The sequence below is a fragment of the Symsagittifera roscoffensis genome, chromosome 10 (genome assembly GCF_963678635.1).
Source record: "Symsagittifera roscoffensis chromosome 10, txSymRosc1.1, whole genome shotgun sequence".
Classification (NCBI taxonomy): domain Eukaryota; kingdom Metazoa; phylum Xenacoelomorpha; order Acoela; family Convolutidae; genus Symsagittifera; species Symsagittifera roscoffensis.
This window is the reverse complement of record NC_087071.1, coordinates 46,315,887-46,339,681: the sequence shown is the minus strand read 5'-3', so window position 1 is coordinate 46,339,681 and position 23,795 is coordinate 46,315,887. Positions and strand designations below refer to the sequence as shown.

Below are 23,795 nucleotides of genomic sequence, written 5' to 3'. Positions count from 1 at the left end.
TTGGATGCAAAATTTAATTTTTTTGTGTGCATAACGTAGTCCTGGATACGATAATATTGGCTTTTATTTTCTTTTGACTTGAATTTTTTTTTCAAAAACCCTGAAAATTCCTATTTCTTTTGTATGGGGTGTTTATATATGCCTTGATCAATGTCTGATAATTTGAACCACCATTGAAAAATTTTGCCAAAAATTAAAAGTTTGTTATTTTTGTTATATTATTTGTGAAAGACAGCAGAAGTTGGGTCCTTTTCTATGCATTATAAATGCAAAGACCATCCAACCTTTGGTGCTTTGAGTAACCAAGGTCTTTGTCACTTGTGTTGACACCCCCCATGACACTAACGAAACACGCAACTTTGTAGATGAATACGTTTTAATGCCCACTCTCTCTTGGACCTCATATTATCATTTCACTAACCCTCTTTGCTTACCCTTATCTAACATTCACATCGATATAGAGCGAAATACGGACATGCTATATCGACTCACTACACCACTAACAGCTAGACAATTTACTTACGTTGGATATAAAAAATCACTAAAAACACACACTGCACCTAGAGCTAACGAATATACACTCGAATACATTGATCACAACATCATCAGAGCTAACCAAGATCAATTCTTAGACGACGATCGCTTCGCTAATCCACAAATTACCGAGAAATTTTTCATCAAGACACCATATATATTTACACTAAACATCTTCGACCGAAAGTTTGATCACATTATTTCAGAAGCACTAACAGACACACAAGCATACGAAAGTTTTAAAGAACGCTTCCAAATATTTTCACTAACCTTTCATTTTCTTGCACCACACGAAAGAGATCTGCACTGCTCACACGATATTATGTTGCGCACTAAACAAACCCACACATATAGTTATTATCGCTTCATCCAAAATCACTTTGACCTACACACACCCTCTAGACAACCACACCATCGTTTTCAATTCATTAATTCCAAATACACTTCACCATTTTTCCTAAATTTCACATATTGTATTAAAGACACTAACCTCCATGGTATTCTTCGTAATTATGACCCCATAACCCAAATGTACATCTTCTGTCTCATCACCAAGACCTTCAACGCCGAAGAATCCCGACCCTTCCTTATCCCGCACGAGTTTGTACAACCTATAGAAATCCCAATTTTAGAATTCATCCACAACACTAAATTCAATCACAAATTATATAATCTAATCCAAAACACACCTTATGAGTTTGCAGTTGGCACTGAAGAACTAACCACCATTAAGGCACTTCAATTGCTTTGGCCACTGCTTCAGACTAAAAATATCATCCGCATCTTAGCTAAACTACTAACAACTTCAGAACTAATTCACGACATTTTCCCCCACGGTTTTTTCCCCGACGACTAACAGGTAAGTATGAATTAAATGAATATTACTAACTAATCAAAATATTAAAAAACTCACCATACTTTATCCATGTTTTCTTTAGATTTTTAGCCTTCATCCGACAATCACCTACAAAAACCACAAAAGACAAATAAAAATCGCAAATTTCATCAAACAATTTTAAAAATTCTATTAATCAGTTACACTTATAAATTTATAAATTTAATATCAATGCAGTAAATTCATTTATAAAATTTCCCCCACAAGCAGTAAATCTAATTATGATGAAAATTTGTAACTTAAAATTCCCCCATAACTAGCAGTAAATTTCCAAATTCTATGCAGTAATTTAATAAAATGCAAATGCAATACTAACCTTTTGGTATTTTCATTCATTCGCACAGAAATTTTATCCACACTCGCACAGCTCGCCCACGAAGAATTGTTTAAAATAATGAATTTCAGTTTCAAGTTTTCACACTCAACAACTCTAACACACGATAACAAGTTTCAATCTTTTCTTTAACCCGGTTGGAAAGGAATTATATACTAAACAAAACTAACCAACGCAGCTTACTAAATACCACAAATCATAGAATAACAGCATGACTAAGAAAAGGAAACCAACGGTACCCAAACCGGATTAACCCAGTTTAAAACTGGATAATTTATTCTTTTGAAGACTATTATAAAGTCTAAGAAAGAAATAATAAAACACAAAAAAAGTCGAAAGACAAACCCATACCACGAACAATTTGATTTTTGAAAAAAGGACACAACCAACAAAACATAAGAAAAACCACAACAAACCCAACATAAAACGTTGTCACATAACAGGACCCCTCACAAAAACCGCATGAAATCATACTCCCACTCCTGGCCTAACCCACCAGGAAGGACGTCCTGAGCATGCTCTATAGCCGGCCTAACCCACCGTGCTACATCCACGCTTTGTGACCACACCTCTATTTTTAATAAGAGCTACTCAAGTGTGAGTAACTCTTCAAAATAACCGAACTAAAACAAAAAGCTTTTGTGAAAACAACTAACAAAAATCATAATTCAAAAAATATTAAACTAATAAATGTTTTATAAAATGTAAATTACATTATGTAATACATAGATCAGAATACAACACCAAGGACGAACATCTAAAGACAAAACGACCCCACTACACTCGAGAGAGAATGACCAACCACAATCGATATGCCACTCACAATCACAACTCAAAGGATTTAGAGTACGACTTGACTTCGCAGAAAAGGACTTCATTGAACTAGACCAATGACCACCTCGATGTTCAAGTATACGTACAGATCCGAGTAACCAGGCATCCCCTCCACGCACAATCTCCACGCCACACGCCATTCCCAAACTAAGATCAGACCCAAAAGAAGTTCTCCACGCAGAAAAAAAAAAAAAAACCTGACATAGCAAACCATTCTGAAATCAGATTTGAGTTTGTTGCAAAGACTTAGTCGTTGTCACTAGAAGACACAACGTCTTATGTCTCTAACTCCAGCTTCCTGGAACTTCTTTAACAAAGAGAAAACAGAAGAAATATGATGTTCGCCAAACACCAACGTCCATCATCCATCCTTCGAATTGCAGAAGAACCATTCTAAAAAACTCTGTAAAACCCGGATGGGTGGAACCTGATCTAAACTACATTTTATGATTGGATAATTTAGATATTTTGCCAATGTAAAGTATTTAATATTAACCAATCATGATCCATCTAACTAACAACCCACTTATTTGTAAGTGCTGAAGTTACTTGTAATTTCAGCACCAGAGAGATTTGAATTTAACTTAGAAATTAGTTGGACTCTCCCGAGCACTTCAGCAGCCGCAATAAACCAGTATACCCTAGATCTATTGAGCCTAGCAGAGACTAGTTAAACAACCTGAGACTAGATAGTATAAGAGTAAGATTAGGATCGGTATTAGACTAAGAAGTTGCACGAATCTATCCGGCCGAAAATAAGATGCGTGACGAGCAGACGGTGTACCCTATCCGAAATTACTCTATGAGTTAACCAACTCGGTCATAACTCAATACGGCTAAATCATATATTTTTATCTTGAGTCATTATTCAGAAAATATCATGATTTATGATTTAGTGAAAATCATTGTCTTGTGAATGTTATTCATCGCTTTTTTCAGTTCGAATTGTATGTTTTCTTCTTCCGGAATATCCACTGGGACAGGTTTTTCTTCAAAAAACAACGCTTTGTGAAACTGGTGAACTGCATCTGAATAACGCACCAAAAGTGAAAGAATTGCAACTGTCTTGTAATTTAAGCTCTTTTTTTATCTCCGTTATTGCGACACCATGATAATTAGGACTGTATGTGAGAAGCGAGAGATAAACCACAAAACTGTAAATGTTTTGTTTGTGAGTTTGGAAAGTGTATTAATCAACGTTTCTTTTAGCTAATTTTAATAAAGTTTTGGAACAATTATTTTTTGTTCTTTTTCAAAGATTTTCACCGAAATATGTTATGATTTGACAGTCAATTTATTTTTTTTTGAATGGTTTCATTGAATCAATGCGGCATAGTGGAACCAGTTTAAAACTAGTCTTTATATCCAATTATTTTTTTGATAAAACTATCTCTATGAAAAATTTCTTACTAACCAATCATGATCCATAACTAACACTTACAATTATTTGTAACGCTGAAACTAATCATTGTTTCAGCAACAGAACAAAATAATTGAAACTTAGAAGATAGTCGTTCTCTTTCAGAACAGTTCCTGATATCTAGCTTGCAAATACCAGTATACACCAAATCTAATGAGACTAAGAGATATAAGAGTAAGATTAAGATCGGTATTAGACTAAGAAGTTGCACGAATCTGGCCGAAAATAAGATAGCGTGAAAAACAGACAGTGTAGTTTATCTGAAATTACTCTCTGAGTGAGCCACTCCGGACATAAACTCATCTGGTGTGACCAAGAGTGTCGAAGAAGACCTCAACAAACTTAGATTTAGCAAATTCAAAAAAGACATAAGATCTAAGATTAAAACACATAACACAAAATTGTTGCGAAATATTGAAAATTTACCTCCACGTCTTAATGAAACTTATCAATACCAACGAGTACTCAAGCTTACACCAGGTCAAAACCAAAATAGCGCACTGAGCTTTTTCGTCTTGAAATGAAAAAGCAGACTGCAACGGCTACTTCTCCACAAAATCATCAATGCAGTACATTTTCATTCACTAATATGAAATCAAATACTTGGAGCAGTAACAATCATTTGCAAGACATATGACTTTCAATCATGTATGACTATTAATATATAAAACCAAGGCGATAGATCTAAAACTAAAAATTTAATTTATTTTAAATCTGCAGTATTTTTAAAACTTTTGTATAATTAAAACTAATTGAACAAAAATTACAAAATTTAACTATAAAATTAATTAAGAGTGAGTTTTATCAAAATTATAAAAAGGTTCTTGCTTCTCCAGGACTCAAATCTTCATCCTCTCACCCATCGTGCTTCTTTGTTTCTTCGTCTAAAATATAGCACACAACCACTCAAAAAACTGATACCATTTAAATCTTAATTTTATGCAATTTTTTTTTATTTCATTCTTTTCTTACCCCTTAACTTTAATTTAAGTCGTGTCAAGGCCTATCCTTGCTTTAAAACACTTTTATTATTTTTTAAAAATCAGATCATTAAAGCTATCCTTGGATCATCATTTTATAAATTAGTTTTAATCTTGAATCATTTTAAAACACTTGATCATCAAGGATTCCTTGGATCAGTTAGGACAATTTTGTTCTCCCAACCTTTTAATACAAATGTCTATTGAGCTTAAACTTCGATTCACTCTCCAACATAACAAACGACCAACGACTTACTGAAACTTTTCAAATAGCTAACCATTTTAATTAAGACAAACATTGAAGAACTTCGGTGTTACTCGTCCTTCGTTTGAGCTTCTAATCTTAGTCGAACTAAGCTGAAACAAATCTTAAAATTAGCACGAATTAAATTAAAACTTAACGATCTATTTGTGTTCTAATTTTACCTGACCCTTGTGGATTGAGTTAATATTCTCCAACCCTAAATTACAAATTACACCCCAAGGAAAACTAAGTTTTTTATAGAACCTAACCACTCGAGAAAGTATCAAATCATTATAAAGAATTATTATACTATCTCTTCAACCCGTCTATGCTCGACAATCTATCCCCCAAGATTAAGTTAAGATCACAAAAATTGTAAGGACTAACAGTTTAAGGCATATAAAACCTAACCCTTGAATTTTGAACCCATCACTCTAACTTTTATGTCAAGAGATAATCCAGGATCCAATTAAACAAGCTTTCTCCATAGTTGTCTAATTAAAGAAAACAAATACGGTCTTGTAATTACACCGCAAAAAAGTTAGGATACATCAGATCAGAAAAACAAAAAAAAAGAAGGCAATCATCACAAAACAAAAATAAATCATGAATCAAAAGTTTTCCAGAACACAAAACACAGTTTCGAAATCTGACTCAGCAACAATATAAGAACTTCAAAATTTTCGAGTTCTAATGCACGAAAAAAATTAAACCAGTAGAAAATAAAGATATTTTCCGAAATCAGAATCCACTACATCAACATATATAAAAGTTAAACGCAGACAAAAAAATCATATCTTCGCAAATCATAAGTCTCTACAATTGAATTCAAACATTAAAACCTATTGAAAATTACACAAAAACCGTAACTCATCACGCAAAATGACGTAACAGGATAATAAATTGGCAAGGACTCTATCCTTCCTTGTGTTATTAATCCACAAGGCGATCCCGCTACAGGACAAGTACAATTTTGCCACAATCTAGTCGTAAATTGATATGAAAAATGAAATATTCCATATAAACAAGATTTTCCTGAAGTGAACATTAAAAAACGAATACTTGACCACTACCTACCAAGAATCACTAAATCAATTCACATTATGGCTTATTTACTATCAAAATTTCACCACAAATATCAAATCAAACACCACACCGCTGAAAACAAACAGATGATATAGAATTATGTTTCTCAAAAGTTTTACAGGATATATCAAAAAAATTGAAAATCAAAACTCACAAAGAGCAAACTCTGTTTTCACAATTGATGTCTTTGCCATCATATATAGTATTTTTTCTAGAAATAGTACTAGAAATAAATGAAGCATTTTGTGTATCACCAACACAAATATGTCGACACGCTATAATAAAACGCAAAATCACTTTTTTTTTTACAATTCCTAGACTCCATTCGTGAAATACTCACCAGTAGTGAAGTATCAAAAAGAGTCAAAATTGATCTAGAAAGATTTCTGGCATGGTTCATTAGCGCTTTTTTCCAGCACAATTTAGACCTAATTTCACAAGCAAGAAAAAAATTTCAGACCACAAACAAATGACGAAACAAAATTGCCAGACGAAACAAATTATGTATGAGACCCTGAATGGTGTCATGTTTTTTTATAACATCCCAAACGATATTTTGATTACCGCAATTGCATTTATTTCCTTACACAGAGAGATTATTCAAGAGTAATTCCACTCACTACTGACACCACACACTTAAAATATAACGCAATATTTAATGATAGGACAAGTAACAATAATTAAAATTCAACATTTATCAAGCACAGTAAACCTTTTTTGGTACTAGAAATTTAACACAATAAAACATCCAAACTCCATCACGCTTTGTGCACGAAGAAATAGTTGAAACACTACCTATAACAACACAACAAAGTATCTCTCCTGTTCATCCATCACTTAAAAAAACTAAACTCTCTTTCCACCAACAACTTTACACACAAAAGTCAAACCATTGGTTGTTCCTAAATATTTACATATGGATTATTAAACATAATGATCAAGATCTAAAAACGACCTCCTAACAAGCAAAGACACTCAATAGGAAATAACTTTGCAAATCAAAATTATGATTTTTTTTGCTAATAATAGTTTTAGTATTCCAATAGCAAAATCACTCTTTACGGCACAAAATCAATCGCAAAAACGCAATAATACTCAGCAAGTAAAATCAATTGCAATATAATAAAAGTCAGCGAAAAAATCACTGGGTTGTTATAAATCAACCAGATGATATTTTTCAACCAGTTATTTTCGAACCTTGCATAAACTCTCAACAGCCAAGAACAAGTGCAACAACAACCTCCTCAACGACAACATATAGCACCACCTAATAGTAACATACAATTGTATAACTATACAAAAAGCCAAAGTTACCGACTCAAATCAATGAGAAACGAAATCCCATTACCTTACTCTTTACAACAACATTAATTTACAAAAAATCAACTTACAAACTTTAAACAAAATCCAAACACAACATAAACACTCCAAATGACAACGAATTCATACCATATGGAATGATCATTCAAAACATCTAATAAACTACTCATGGTATTTACAGGAACAGATCCTGAATACTCAGTAGAAGACTACTTAAAGGCTGTAACAGTCAACTTAATCTTAAACATAGGCCAGAACATATGCACCTCTACGTCCAAAATTGGATTCACAGACGCACTGATACATGCCACACTCTATGGCGCAGCTCAAAAGTGGTTTTGAGTATTACCCACAGAAATAAAAACTGATTAGAAAAGACTTACACGAAAGTTTCAAAAATGTTCGACTCTGAACGAAATACACAGCATCGATGAATTTAAAGCAACAAAATTCGTAGTTTTTCAAACAAAACATTAGAACAACCCGCAGAAGAAATCAAAAATTTGGTACAAAAATGTTATTCCCTCAATCCACATGTTACAAAAACACGAAAATGACAGAAATCCAAAGATGTTTCTAACACCACAATTACGAAAAATTGCAATAAAAAGGAGAGCAACACATCCATCATCAATCCGAGAACCCGATATAGTTTTTCGAAAACTAGTAGACAAATTGAAACAAGCTGAAATCACGATGAAACTACAACAACAGTAATTTAAAGCTACAATGCGTAAACAACAAAATCGCATATTAACAATATTCAAGAGTCTGACAATGAATTAGCAGAAAAAATAACCGAAATCTTAGACATCAACGAAATGGAACTCAAGTTTCAGTGGTAAACCGCCATTTCAAAATGGTGTAATTATTGCTGCAGATATGGACAGAGCACTGCTGAATGAAGACAAAAACAAAAAGATAATTTAAATAAACCACCAAACTACAAAAAACTTAAGATTAAAAAAACACAGTGGCTTTATAGTTTCTGTTTGTCATATTTGTCAGTCTGTAGTCATGACATCTAAGTTTTACTGCAGACGCAAAAGGGAACAGTGTTTCGAGTCAAAAATTTTCAATTTCGTTGTTTGTTTGATCATTTTTTTAGCAAAAAAACTGCAGAGGCTCTTAAATTTTAATTTCAAAACAACTTGATGCTCAAGGAGACATAATACAAATGAAACACTCAAAGATAATTTCCTTGGACCAGTCTAGACCAATGAAACAAAACCCTCCTCTCGAAACAAAAGTTTTGTATTCGCAAACGTCTCAATGTTGAATTAATTTTTTTTTAAAACAACGCAACTTGTTTTATTTTTGAAAATTAGCTGCAAAATGATTGAATTCTAATTTTGTAAATAGTAAAAACTGATCAAGCAAACTACTATCTTCCCATCTTACTCTGGCATTACTGATTTTTTTGTTAATTAAAATTTTTTGAACAAAAAGTGCGGGAAAAACAACCGTGAGTCACTAAACTTTAATGAAGTCTCAAAACATTATGAATTTTGATCTATGCATTTTATACTTTCGTTTGATAAAAATAATTTTTGTACAACTTATGACTAGAGTTGGTTCGTCATTTAGGCAGTTGATCTAATCTGCTTTCGGATTAGTCACATATTCATCCATGACAGCCTCTTCGATTATGCGATTTCGCAAAAGTTCACGATAAATAATCTCGGTGTTGTTCCAGTTGAGGTTTCAAAATACCAAACGTAGTAGTTTTTGAGTTTTTATTCGTCGTGGGTGTCGAACTGTAGTCATGATATCTAAGCTTCGCCACAGAATCTAGGTCAAAAAGCTATTCAGGCAAAAGTTTTAACTCTTATTTTGATAAGAAAAATATACAGGCTTTGAGAACTTAAAATAACTTGATACTCAGGCAGACGGATATGCAAAATAGTGAAAAAAAAAATTACGTCTATGTAGCAATGTAAACTTTGGAGGAAGCAGAACCGTAAGGTAATGTGATTTCGTTTCTCATTGTTCATTTTCGGCCCCATAGAGTTGTTGAGCGCCATGTAAGAAAAACGAAACTAGTCCGATCTTTTTTCTATACTATCACATTTTTTTCAAAATCTGATATACATTTTTTCATGATTTGGTTAAAACCAAAAATCACTCGAATAAGCTTACAATTGGTGTTAATTACCCGGGCTGACCTCCATACACCGAAAATGCTTATCATACAATTCCATACATCAAGTTTGTGGAAAAATGCTTGTCATACAATTTTCATACAATTTCTAAAAATGGTTGAAAAAAGATGTAAACTTATTTCTGTGGCTGTTTGATTCTAATAAAACAGTCTGGTAATAAAAAACCGAGGTTTTCGTTTTTTGAAAAAAAATGCTTATCATACAATTCCCATATATGGAAATTGTAAGACTGGCAATTTTTTGATGGCGACAAAGTAATTTTGAAAATTTGGCCCAAAATTTTTTAAATTTTTTTCAACCGCAAATCGATTTTCGTACGCAAACAAACATTTTTCGAAAAAAATTTTGGATGCAAAATTTAATTTTTTTGTGTGCATAACGTAGTCCTGGATACGATAATATTGGCTTTTATTTTCTTTTGACTTGAATTTTTTTTTCAAAAACCCTGAAAATTCCTATTTCTTTTGTATGGGGTGTTTATATATGCCTTGATCAATGTCTGATAATTTGAACCACCATTGAAAAATTTTGCCAAAAATTAAAAGTTTGTTATTTTTGTTATATTATTTGTGAAAGACAGCAGAAGTTGGGTCCTTTTCTATGCATTATAAATGCAAAGACCATCCAACCTTTGGTGCTTTGAGTAACCAAGGTCTTTGTCACTTGTGTTCGGTTGCAAACACAACCGAAATTTTTTTCAGAAAATAAATTTAGAAAGAATAAATCAAGCTTCTTGGTTTTTGGAAAAACATCTATCATACAATTTTCATATATGGAAAAATGTTTATCATAGAGATTTCATACAATTTTCTCTACGTATGGAATTGTATGACAAGAAGTTTCTCATATATGGAAATTGTATGATAAGAAGTTTCGGTCATCCCGGGTAGTAAATTTGACAGTTTATATAGTCAATTTTCCATCATTTACCTAGTGTTACATTTCAGCCTTACATTGAGTCGATTTTTTTAAAGTAATTTTACCTATGTTCTGTGTTTTCTGCGCAAAAAAAATCGATTCTCAAAGAATATATTTTTTTCGAACACTCTTAAAAGAGATTCAGACCCGCCGGCAAATTAGAATTTCAGGTAATCTTTGTCTGATATGATTTATTCACTATTCTAATTTTAGATTAATAACATGTCTTGTCTAACTTCTGAGCAGTTCGATAAGAGTTAGTTAAATTCAATATAGGCCAAATGGGGCAATCGATCACTTCAAAAACTCTCTAATAGACCAAGAATTTTCAAACCTCACAGATCAAAAAGCGTTAGTGGGGCACTTAAGAGACGACAATTGTACCAAAATTTGTTATAAATCGGTAAAACATACTAGGTTCAAAACCTCAAGCTTAGCAATTGAAATATTTCGTTATAGGTTACTTTGTCAATGATAGGTTCCATAGAAGGGAATAAGTTAAGAGATGCCACAAAATCATTACGAGGCCAAACTGTGCATTCTGTGCATTGTAAGCGGATTCCTCAACAGGCCCAACTCAGGTTTGTCGCGGAATCCGCAACAGTGCTTCATTTCTTTGATCTTTTTTGCTGTTTTGGATTCCACAAACAAAACCCTAAAACACTGTACCGTTCAAAATCGCTCGAAAAATAGGCGAATTCGCGGAATCCGCAACCGTATCTGCAGAATCCAGAACAGTTTGTGGAATCCAGAAACAATTAATTAGACATGTGTATAGTTGAATTGAGCTGTTGCGGAACCAGAAACTGTAAGCGAAATCCGCAAACTGTAAGTGGAATCCGCAAATTGTAAGTGGATTCCGCATTTTTTTTTTGCGGGTTCCGTTTAATTATATGTATGTGTAGTAGCGTTTAAAACTATATCTTTTAATTACTACGTTGATCAGCTACCAGTTGGAATACCAAGAGTTCGATCTCAATTCCTGACAACACTCAACTTCGATCTCATCTCAATTCCTGTCAAACATACCCAGCTTCAATCTCACTTCCTACAAAGGTTAATTTCGATATTAATTCTTGTCATCAATCACAGTTCCTGTAAACTTATTCATCAGTTCATTTCAAGCCATTCAATTAAAATAAAAAAGTTTTAGTTTAGCCATTTTGAAATATTTTCAAATTGCGAAACCAGAACATATTTTGATAAGGCAACATTTTTGGGACTATATATTCGTGTTTTTGAACTTAAAATTTAATTCTGCTGTAATTCAGTTTTGGTAATTTTTATCTAATGCTAATTTCTTCGAATCAGTTAAACAGATCATTTACTCCCTGTGAACAAAATGATTTGAATTCACGCTCCCAAATACTGAATCTCAAATACAAAATCCCAAATACTGAATCTCAATTACTGAATCCCAAATACTGACCTAATTCGGCGAAATATCAACACAATTACCGATTTAACCCATTGATTTTAATCGGTTTTGTGTTTCTAAAACTATGATCCCAAAAACTGCTCGCAAATAAAATGGTGTGACATCCATCGATTTAGATAACCAATGTTTTAAGATTTTTTCGTGGTTTCCGCTGACAATGGTTAAATCCTTGCTTTAAAATTCCGCAAGTGCATATCTAAGTTCAGTAATAAACAAATATCTGAATTCCTTCACAGTTTGCGGATTCCGCTCACCAATTATGCGGATTCCACTTACATTTGCGGATTCCACTTACACTTTGAGGAATTCCCCTACAGCTGCGAAATCCAGAACAACTAGCTGTATTTGCTTGGGGCGGAATCCGCAAAAAATTAAAGGTGCCGACAAATTTTACGTTACAGTTATATGTACGCGGAATCCACGTAATTCTTGTAAGTGGAATCCACTTACTTTTTGGAACATGTTTAAATACCTGTCTCTGGAATCCAGGAATATTCAGGCACAAAATTGTGCGCCTATCCAGTGCACAGTTTGGCCTCGTAACGATGTTACAGAATGCAACAAAAAGTGTCTTCCAGCGTGTTCTTGCGGTAGGCGCTCTGCGTCAATCGTCAATCACTGCAGGTCATGCAGCTGAAGTCTGTCTCTGATATGACAACCTCCCTGTATGTATCAGTCCGATAGCAAAGTTTCTTCATGTTCTAACGGTCATCAAAGAATTCAATCATTTGAGTTTACATATTTTCTATGAGATTTTCACGATTCTCATATTTTTCAGTTTTTAACTTTGATGGTCTTAGGTTTGCTCTCCATCAACTAGGAACTAGGTCTAGTCTTATTTGTACGCGCTTGCTTGAAATTTTGTTAACATCAAAAAAGTTTAGCAAATGAAAAACGTTTTGATTTTGGGCTGGGAACCAGAAAATTCTTTTAAACTAGTCTTTTTCAAAAAAATCTACTAAAACTCCTTGTTGTAGGAATCCTTTTTTTCTCAAATCCAAATTTTTTTCTTGTCTTGGATCAGTTTAAACTATCTAGGTCAATCTCACTGTTAAAAGGAAGCAGTCATACAATTAGAATCTACCAGGACTCAATTTTCTTGGAACAAATCATCGAACGAAGATCACCAAGATTGGGAAAAAATGATGCTAAAAACTCCAACTAACAATTTTCGCAAGAGGTTCAGTTGACATGAAAGATGTAATAAATCCACAGCTCAGACTCAAACTAACTTATCCCATTCCAAAAATTTCGGATACGACCAAGGATCAAACCCATCTCGTGGCGAGAGAAGAAAAAAAAACGGGCAGTTTTGGCGTAAATGAGGAAATACATAGATGAACAGAAGAACACGCAAAACACAACAGCTTACAAAAAGGAGTCTTGGGCAAAAAGCTAAAATCCAAACTGTACTTGGCTCTAGTAAAAAATATCAGAAATTATTTGCCCTCAAAAAATCCAGGCAAATTAGATATCAATTTTGCAGAGTTTTAGGAGACCATGAAAACCTCTTGACAGTAATTATGAACCTAGCGTACAAAACTTATAAATTTATTGACTGCAAATAGAAGATCATGGCAAAAATACTTGAAAGTTTACCAGAAGAGGCGAAACATTGTAAACTGGTTGTAAACTGAGTTGTAATTGAATTATAACAGGATATTTTCATCAAAAATTTGAGAAATGTCGAGATCTAAGATCTTTTGTGGATTAGTATCTGAGTCCAAAAGTTGTGCTAAACTAGGCTCTAGTCCTTGTAAAAGCCACAAAGATTCACAGCAATAAATACCACACCCTATAAATTGTACAAAAATAAGTTCAAGTAAAACGCAAGCTAACATCGAACATTGTAGGGAATGAAAAATATCGAAATTAGGTTTAACAATTCAAGTAAGGTCACTTTACCTCATGCTCCGCCAGATAGAGTAATTGCAGTAACAGTGACCGAAAAGGACATTTTGACAGACACTGTAGAAATTCAGCTAGAAACCAGACAACTCTCATTAATCAAATTTCCAACACCCCGTAACAACAATTACATCGGAGCACCCTTAATGAAAAGCCCTAGTTTTAAGTAAGCATGGAGGGTTTCCTAGTTTCATCGGTAAAAACTGACAATAAACTAAACTTTATCAACAATCAAATAGAGAGAAAATTAAACCAGTTTTTTCAGACGACGGAAACGAGCTGAAGAAAACACTGAATGGGTCAATCAAAAATTTTTACCCATTCACATCTGAAACTCAAAAGTAGTCTGGTACGAAAGATTTAATCCAAGAACTCATTGTAAATTCGATTTTGAAAAATCGCTGGCGAAGACAATTTAACGAAGAAGGCCTTTCAAGAACTTGGAGATACCATGAAAAAAGTCGAAAAATTAGTGGTGAGAGTCCACTCAAATGGCTGGAAAGCTAGAACTCAGAAAATGTATTTAATGGAAGGTGCAGAAAAAAATTGTTAGGAAACGAATTTTGCCACCTTGGAAATAAAAGTTTCACAACAGCAGGCTCAATCCACAAAATCGACTCTACGGACGAGTACAAAAAAACATTCCGTGAAACGGCTCAACAAAATCAAATTCCTGTCGGAATTCTTACAGTCACAACCCCCGGCACAACACAAAAAAAGGAGTTCAAACCGTATATATGTAACAAAAAAACCTTATCTCTAGAACGAATATATCAATTTTTTGTGTAAATAGGTAATTCAAAGAACCATTAAAACCGATCCAAGTGAACCAAAAACGCATCCCATTAGATCTACTTCAAAGAATCAAAAAATGTTGTGAGCAAATACTTCAGGACGGCCATAAAAATTATCTATTTGCTAAAAAACTTTTTGTTTTTCAATATTATGGCACCAGTTGTCGTTTCTAGAGTTCCCATTATTTTTCTCCTCGATTTTCGGTTTTGCGGCGGTGGCGTTTTCTGGTTGCTATCTTTTCATTTTGATTCTGTTTTTGTTTTAGATCCCGAAATTGAAGACTACACGATACTTCCTGTTTCAAATTACGATCTGTTATCGTGCAGGTCTGAAGTTTCTTCTTCCATTCTGGTGGTTATCAAGCTGTAGAATCTCCGTTCTGTTTGGGTTCCAACGATGTCGCTGCGGTGGGCTCCTTCTGGGTCTGTAGTGATTCATTTATAGTTAACACTTTCCTCTCTGAACTTGATTTTTTCTTGTTTTTTAATCACTCTGTCAACTGTGATGGTATGGCTGTAATGCCTGCTCGTTATTTGCTCCCTGTTTGCCAAGTTTTTTTGATTCTGTGTTGTTTCCTCATATCGAGATTGCGCTTTTGCTTTCTTTGCATTCTTCTTCTTTCAAAGGTCCTCCGACAAAGGTGCCGTTAGATTAGGGATGTATTGTTAACTTTTCTGTGTATAGTCTTGCTAGATTTCGTGGACAATTTAGAGGGGATCTACAGGCGGTTCTCGTCTTCAGATGATGAGGTTGTCTTGGTCATGTTCGAACTGAGTCTGGCTCATCTTTGAACTGGGATCTACATTTAATCTACAATTGTCCGATAGGCAAAAAGATAGATCAATCAAACTGGCCGTAAGAAAAAACTTACACAAGAAAAACTTTTTGGACAGGTATCAATTGCCTAACTTATTTGAGTTTATAGCATTGACAACTAGCGGACATGAGGAACCAAATGTTTGTGTTGCGTGCACTTTTAATAAGCATAAAAACGTTTATCAATAACGAAGAAAGTCGGCAATCAATCTAACTTCAACATAGTTGGAGGCACTATACAGCTCCTCACAGATTTAAAACCGGATGATTTTACGGCCTAGAAACAATGCCAAACTAGTTTACGACTTTCAGCGAATTATGCATCAATTGATTGATAAACTACCCAAACACACATTGTTATCTCGATGATTTCTTAACTGCTGCTTTTCTTCTTCTTCTTCTTCTTCTTCTTCTTCTGTGTGGGAGCCGAAGCGTGCTCAGAAGCAGCGCTTCGCCAGCTCGATCGCCTTGAACCTTTGCAAGCTTTTGACAGACATTTTGAAAAGAATCCAAGTTTATAATGGATATAAGATCTTTAATGGGATCAATTAAACAGTTTTAACCGAAATATACCGAGCTTAGCTTTTTTTATCTACATCTTTTTGGGAACTAATGGGGGAAACTAAACGGTTTAATTGGTCATATTACACCAAATAGCGTTCTAAATTATCAAGAAAGAGCATTGCAATAGAGTTACAAATCACCATTTTTAAAATAAAATTAAAACGATGCCTCACATTTATTCACGGGTGCTTCCCTTGAGTAGGACTAGGACCATTAGGAAACTGGAAGACGGTTGCATTCGCCAGTAGATTCTCAAATTGGGAGACAAAAGAGTAGTACAAACAAATTTGAAACACTGGTAATAGTTTGGGCACTCGATCACTTCAAAAACTACTTTTAAGGCCAACAGTTTTCAAATCTCACAAAAGCGTTAATAGGGCCCCCAAGAGAGGACAATTATACCAAAATTTGTTAATGCATCAAATTTGAATTTGAGAAATTGATGTCTAGATATTCTCGCTCTGAAATCAGTAATTTTTTTTTCAGCAACTAGAATCATATGAATAAAAAAAACTGCAGTTTGATATGTCATTTTGTTAATAAACTAATAACGCAAGAAAGCGAACGTGGGAATCAAAATAAGAATGCAGCAGAACTCTTGCGAATCTTATAAGCTCGCTTCAAGCGTGCCAAATCTCACTAGCACAGGGAAGAGTGTTTCCCGTCTTGCAAAAATGCAAAACTTCTCAGTAACTGTTGCCATTCTGAAGAAAATATCCGAGCAAATCGATATGAGCCTGCCTCTTTGTGTGAGCCTGCCTCTTTGATTCGAAATCTCATCCCTGTAAGTCAATCTCCAATCTGCAGTAACTAGTACTAAAAAAGTCTTGAAAACGACCAAAGGTTCTATTTCAGAACGAGCTCAAAGAATAGTTATGTAAATTTAATTTGTCCCTTTTTTCTGGTCAGAAATCTTCATTACCATAAAGTATGGTCCTTTCAACGTACCAGGACGTAGTCTTATAGAGGATTGTAGCAATTGATGAATGAAGAAGAGATGGCATTTTACATTTAGGTTAACATTACAAATCCCACCTTAGCAACTTACACGCCACTATGGGTTTCGAAGAAAAACTAATTATACCGGTATTCTTGAGGACAGAAGGACTACAACGCCTCCATGAGGCACACTCAGGATAAGTTACCATGAAAAATAGAGCAAGGTTGTACGTTTTGTGGCCAAAATTCTTCAGAGTAATTCAAGTTCACCGTTAAAATTGCAAAAATGCGTCAACGCAGATAAAAACCTATAAAGCTTAACCAAGCAGGAAGCCTGGGAAAACTTTTTTGGTATGCGTACTTAGGTTTTCAAAACACCCTTCAGCTCAACTAGTATCGTGTACTTCGTCAAAATTGGTCAATAATTTGCTAGAAGCTGTATAACTTTGAAATATCTAGACCACTTAGAATGGATCAAGGGTCGATTATTAATTCAAAGGAAGTACGTGAAATTTGCTAGTAATAAAACTTAATATTGTAATAGTCGGCCCAGTGGGTTGTCACGAAGCAACAGACCTATTATAACCATAAACAATTAGAATAAGTAAATTACGATGACCCAGGAAAAATCAAAACCATCTCTTGAATTAGCCCCAACTAAAATCACAATCAGATAGAGAATGATAGCTGAACATTCACTTAATCGCTCGACTTTCAAATCTTACTTCGGTAGATTACCAAATACAGTTTGGCACAATCTAGTAAAACATCTTTTTTCAAACTACCTAAACTGGAACAAAGAACTGTTGTTTATAGATAAATGAGAGAAATTAATGAGAGAAATAATTTCCGCTAAACACGATGTGACTTGGATACCTGGACATCATTGGAGACGTACATTTGGAAGAAGTCTCTTCAATTTTTGAGGATTTCACTAATGCGACCAAATACGTGCGGACTAGCTCTGGATCCCAGTCAATAACCTTCCCCGATCCAAAAAGTGAAAACTCCAGGAGCCGTCGGGCCAGTCCGTTGAATTTGGAAACGTTTAAGGTAGGAAAAATCTTACTATAGAGAGCTTAAGAAGCGAATTACGCTTGAGAGCGGCAAATCAATTCAAAAGCGAAGAAAACCTACGTTCTGTAGAGAACGAGTCCACGCAAGAAGATCAAACTCGAAAATTTCGATGCGATTAAAAACCACGAATGGAGGAGTTCAAGAACTCAAAACATTCCAGAAATGAAAAATATCCAAGCGAAGTTTGAGAAGATTGATATCGAAAAAAAAAACGCGGCGATGAATATCTCAAGGGAATCGCTGAAGAAGAAGGTCTGCGAAAAATGATTGCGTGTTCCGTTAGGGGCAAAAAACCGAAACCATTGTGCCATCCAGGACCAATCCAAAGTTCGCGACAGGCAGCTCCAAAGAGACGATTATACAAGAAATATGAAATTGGATATTCGAGGCAGTGGATTTGCTGGGACGAACCATGGCCCTAGACGTGCTGAGACTATGGTCTACTATCCAGGCAACTACCGGGGACTCAATCTAAAGAAATCCGGAGAAGAACCGAAAAACAAACTGTGACACGCCCATCGGGTATACAAATTTTTAGTCAGTTTTTGCAATCTAAATCTTCATACCAATCTTAGTCTTAATCTTTATATATTTAAAATTTCATATTGGTTAGAAATTAGTGCTCTAACGGTAATCTAACTCCAAAACATACAGTGCTTATCCTCGATAACTTTTCCCTTTTACTATACTAGATCTGGAGGTACGAATATCCTAAAATGCTAACACACTACCGACCTAGGTTCGACTTCCTTGGACGAAGAAGGTAGTTATTATACTTTTTATTTCTGTATCATCTTAAGGGGAACGTGAAATGTATATTATAACTTTGAAGTGAAACTTGCGTTTACCTGCCAAAGTGCTCTTTGTCAGTTCAACTTTAAACAACGAGTTTTAAATTAGCCTTAGTTTAGCTGGCATTTAACAGCTTATCCAGAACCTTCTTTTAAACTACTCTTAGTTTATAATTTTACCACAATTATTCCCCGGTTTACCAAAAACGCTTATCATACAATTCTCATAAATGGGAAATTTTTTTATCATACAATTCCATACAATTCCATACATACAGAAAACTGTATGAAATCTCTATAATAAACAATTTCCCATAAATGGAAATTGTATGATAGGTGTTTTTTCCATAAATCAAAAGTTTTTTTTTGTTTCTAATTTTATTTTCTGAAAAATTTTGGGTTTGTTTGCAACCGAACACAAGTGACAAAAACCTTCGTTACTCAAAGCACCAAAGGTTGGAACGGTCTTTCATTTACAATGCTTAGAAAACGACCTGAACTGTCTTCGAGCTGTCTTTCACAAATGGTATAACAAAAGTAACAAACTTTTTAATTTTTGGCAAGGACATAAACACGCCATAAAAAAGAAATAGAAATTTTCAGCGTTTTTGAAAAAAAAAATTAAGTCAGAAAAGAAAAGCCAATATTATTGTATCCAGACTACGTTATGCACACAAAAAAAATAAAATTTTGCATGAAAAATTTTTTTTTTCGAAAAATGTTTGCTTGCGTATAAAATTCGGTTTGCGTTTGAAAAAAAAAAACAAAAAAATTTTTTGGGGCAAATTTTCAAAACAACTTTGTAAAAATTTTGTGTCGCCATGAAATAAATGCCACTCATACAATTTCTATATGTGGAATTTGTATGGTAAGTGTTGTTTTTTTAAATTAAATCAGTTTTTTTTTTGTCACCAGTCTGTTCAACTGTTCTCAAAAAGCCGCAGAAATGGTTTTATTTTTTTCTTTGTTTTTTCGAACATGTATGAAAAGTGTATGGCAAGCATTTTCTCCATACACTTGATGTATGGAATTGTATGATAACGATTTTTGTTGTATGGAATTGTATTATAAGCAATTTCGGTGATGGAGGTCAACCCGTGTTAGTAGAATTACTTTTTATTACCCGACTCCATTTTTTAAACAAGTCTTAGTTTCCAAACTGTTTCACTCTGTCTTAGATAAGATTTTATTGTTGTAGGTCAACCTCACTTCTTAACAATGAATTTTTGATTGGGAATTTTAACGGTTAGGGAAAGTACTTATTCAATTTACAAATCTGAAGTTTTTGTCGCATCGATCACTTTCGAAGAATTGAGAGTACTTACTATGGACTGATTGCTAGAATAAATCACTCTAGCTTGAGACAGTCTAGTATTTTAATACGAATGTCTTAAAATGTCGCTACTTTAAAATGTTCGCTGCTTGAGGTTTTTAACGATTTCAGTCAAAGTGACAATTTGTAGTTTTCTGTTTCACTTTGCAGTTGGGCCGCAGGAAAATGGTTCCACCATGTTGGTCCCTTCTAACCCCTGAAAACGAGAAAAATCCAAAAAAAATTGATCTTGTACTACTTGTAGTATTACTTGCTAGCTTTTCCCTGATCATTGATTTTTTTCAACATATCATTTTTCTCATTTTTGCAGGTTTTATATTGCAATAATTTACTCATGATAAAATTTATTTTTAAAGTTTGGCATGTATACGTTTGTTTTTGGCTGAGTAGTAAGCACAATTCTATGGAGTTTTTTTTGTCTCCCATGGTCAATCAAGAGAGGTTATTTTTCAAGATCTTGCAAGAATCATGCAAGATTATTGCAAGATAACCCTAATTTGCAAGAATCATGCAAGATCTTGAAAGATTAACCTCCTTGATCGACTAGCGTCTCTGTCGGAAAATTTTTGAAACATAATTTGCAGCGTGCACTGTCAAACAAAGTTTTTAAAAAATTATAAATAAAAGTGATGGACTCATCATTTTTTGGGAACAACTTAACACAACCCTCCCTCTCCCAGATAGATCAAGTTAAGATTTTCCACGATCCCAGCGTTTATTTCGCATTAAGATTGATAATTGCTGCATATACAATACTCGATTCTGATTGACTGAAAGTTCCAAATGCGAAACAAGCTAACATCATCCCTCCATTTTGCTTTGGACAGAGTAGGTCAACTTGGTCCACTTTTCCTTCAATTGTCTAAACTGAGATTATTTCAGATTTTTTTTTTCATAATATCGAGAAGTGTTTTGTGGTATTTTCAAAGATATCCGTATCATGTCCGGAAGCGCCACAATAAGGTTTTATTTTGGGTTGAATTCTTTTTGATGATGAAAGTACACATACAATCAAGCATTTGGTTTGCGGCCATTGTAAATTAATTGTACGATGATTGCATGACAAAACTAACAATGCTTTTTGTTTGTATCGGGCTCATCCCTTTTTGAACGAACCAGCCAGAATAAAAATAAATAAAATCACAGCAAATGGACCCTAAGTTCGTCAAAGAAATCAACAAAACAACAAATTTCTATTACAATTCTCATCAATTTGATCTATAGCTCCCCTTTTACATATAAATTTTCGAGTATCCTCTATTTCGAAATATTAATATATCATCAAAACAATAAGCCACAGATTATAGGTTAAAAAATTGTACTTTTTTTTTTAAAATCCATCGGGTATTTGTTAGTCGTTAGCGCCAAAAATTTGGGTCTGATTGAATCTTATTGCATTGTTAAGCCTTCGTAGAATTTGAAAAGTTCAAAAGGACAAAACAACAAAGATTCTTAAAATACGAATAAAAATTATGCGTAGAGTTTGATTTTTGTGACTCCCTTAGAGCTTGATCTTCGCAAATTACCTTTCAACCCAAAATTTACAATCGAGAAATCTCTACTGTTGTACACGAAGTCCAAACACTAAATGGTGTCTGTCGAAACACGCATGCAAACCTCAATCCTGGAAGCCAAAACATTTAGACTCTTTTCCACTCCCCAAAACCTTTAAAATTCTGTTTTGAAAACATTTAAAAATTGTCATAAGGCAATGAAATTTGGCTTAATGAACAAAGTAACGACGATTATGAACAGACTTGTTCTGCGTACACTATATCGTAACATTAAGCGTTTGGCCACAATAACACGTAAAACAGCAATAAAATTTGAAAATTCGAAAAAGCGGAGATGAGGGCGAATAAGAGCCAATGTTTTGCTGTTTTATGAATATCTTCTCTTGATATCTTCTAAGTAAACGAAAATTTCTGGAAAACATATAATCACCACCAACCATATTTTAATTGAATTTTGGTGAACGGTTCATCAATATAGACGCTGTAATAAGCAGTTCCGTTTAATACTAGAGTTTCTTTTGTTATATTCGCAAACGGAGATCTCTCTACAAATGGGTAGTGTGTCTTCAACAACTCACAGTCTGCTGTCAGAACTCGCTGTCCCAATTCATTTTTGTGGTCCCAAAAGTGACCATGGCATGTAAAAGGTTTTGGATAATGTGCTCTTAAATACTTTATGGGATCACTCGGTACATTGATCCAGAGTGGTCCAAAGGGTCGGCGGTGAGTAGGATAATAGGAGTCCCGAGGCCAGGAAACATTACGATCCCATCTTTCTGTCAGCTTAATTTGGTCATTTTCTTCAACATAAAATTCAACGTCTATAAATGGCCACTTCCAACGACACTTTCCGGCGCTATTTGAAGAGTTAAAAAAGAGTTTCAGTATTTTTCCAGGAATTTGGGGTGCGTAATATCCTTGGATTCCATAATGTCGGTCGTCTGTGAATAGCTCAATGAGTTTACCCTTACTGTTGTTGTGAACCATAATATCCAAATCTTCGTCCCATGGTAACAAATCGTGCATGACGTAAGCTCCTACAAGTCCACCAGCGCTAATCGTGTAATCGATGCCGTTTTCCTCAAAAACCGACAAACTCAAGTTCAACAGTCGAATAAGTGTGTCATATTCGTTCTTTGTCGTTCTTCGCGGTAGATGAACACTGTCCAATCGCGGAACCGGAAACATCTCAACCAAATTCGGTTGATTTTTTCCCATTCCCAGGGGCTCAGAGCAAATAGTACAAGGTCGTTCATTGCTATTTAGATTCGAGTAGCTGAATTTGGAAAAAATAATTTCTCTCAAATGTGGCACATGAAGCAAAAATGATTTTTTTGCGCTCATAAAATTAAAAAGGTTGAATCCGGCCAGAACGAGCACCAGTAAAACAATATGGCATAATCGAGCTCTTGGCATGCTGTTTCACAAAATGTAGATGGTGTCCAGGACGAGTAATTAACTGGAATTAACTAAATATTTATTTTGTTGTCACATAGTGAATAGTAAATTGGAAAATAAAAAAAACAAAGGCAAAGCGGAGCAAGGCAACAACAATTGCCATACAACATAATTAGATCCGTCTTAAATGGTAGACATAAAAAATGAGACAGCAGCATCTAATTCGAAGGAACTATTTTACAAAGTTTCAAAAATGCAACAACGTTGTGTCTTATGATCTTCTTTTTAAGGCGATTGAGTAATCATTCAAAATCATTTACCGAGTCACATGGGTAGACGCCAGACTGAAGAAGCAATAAAATCTATTTTTTCCTTTCAAACAACGAAATGCGTTAAATAAATCGATAGAGCATTAGCCGAACCCAATTTTGAAAAAAAAAATTGTAACATAATTAATCAAAACTAAGAAACTACAGAACGACATTCATTTACGTT

The 23,795-nt window shown here is 34.3% G+C and overlaps 1 protein-coding gene across 1 annotated transcript in view; it reads left to right on the top strand.

Annotated features, from left to right (window-relative positions):
- The window catches only part of LOC134855085 (uncharacterized), a 65,266-nt gene extending 50,029 nt beyond the window's left edge, over nt 1-15,237 (top strand). Inside the window, exon 2 of the mRNA XM_063871464.1 lies at nt 15,134-15,237. Coding sequence (XP_063727534.1) covers nt 15,134-15,237 — 104 coding nt within the window. The remainder of the gene's footprint in view (nt 1-15,133) is intronic.
- The last annotated feature ends 8,558 nt before the right edge of the window (nt 15,238-23,795 follow it).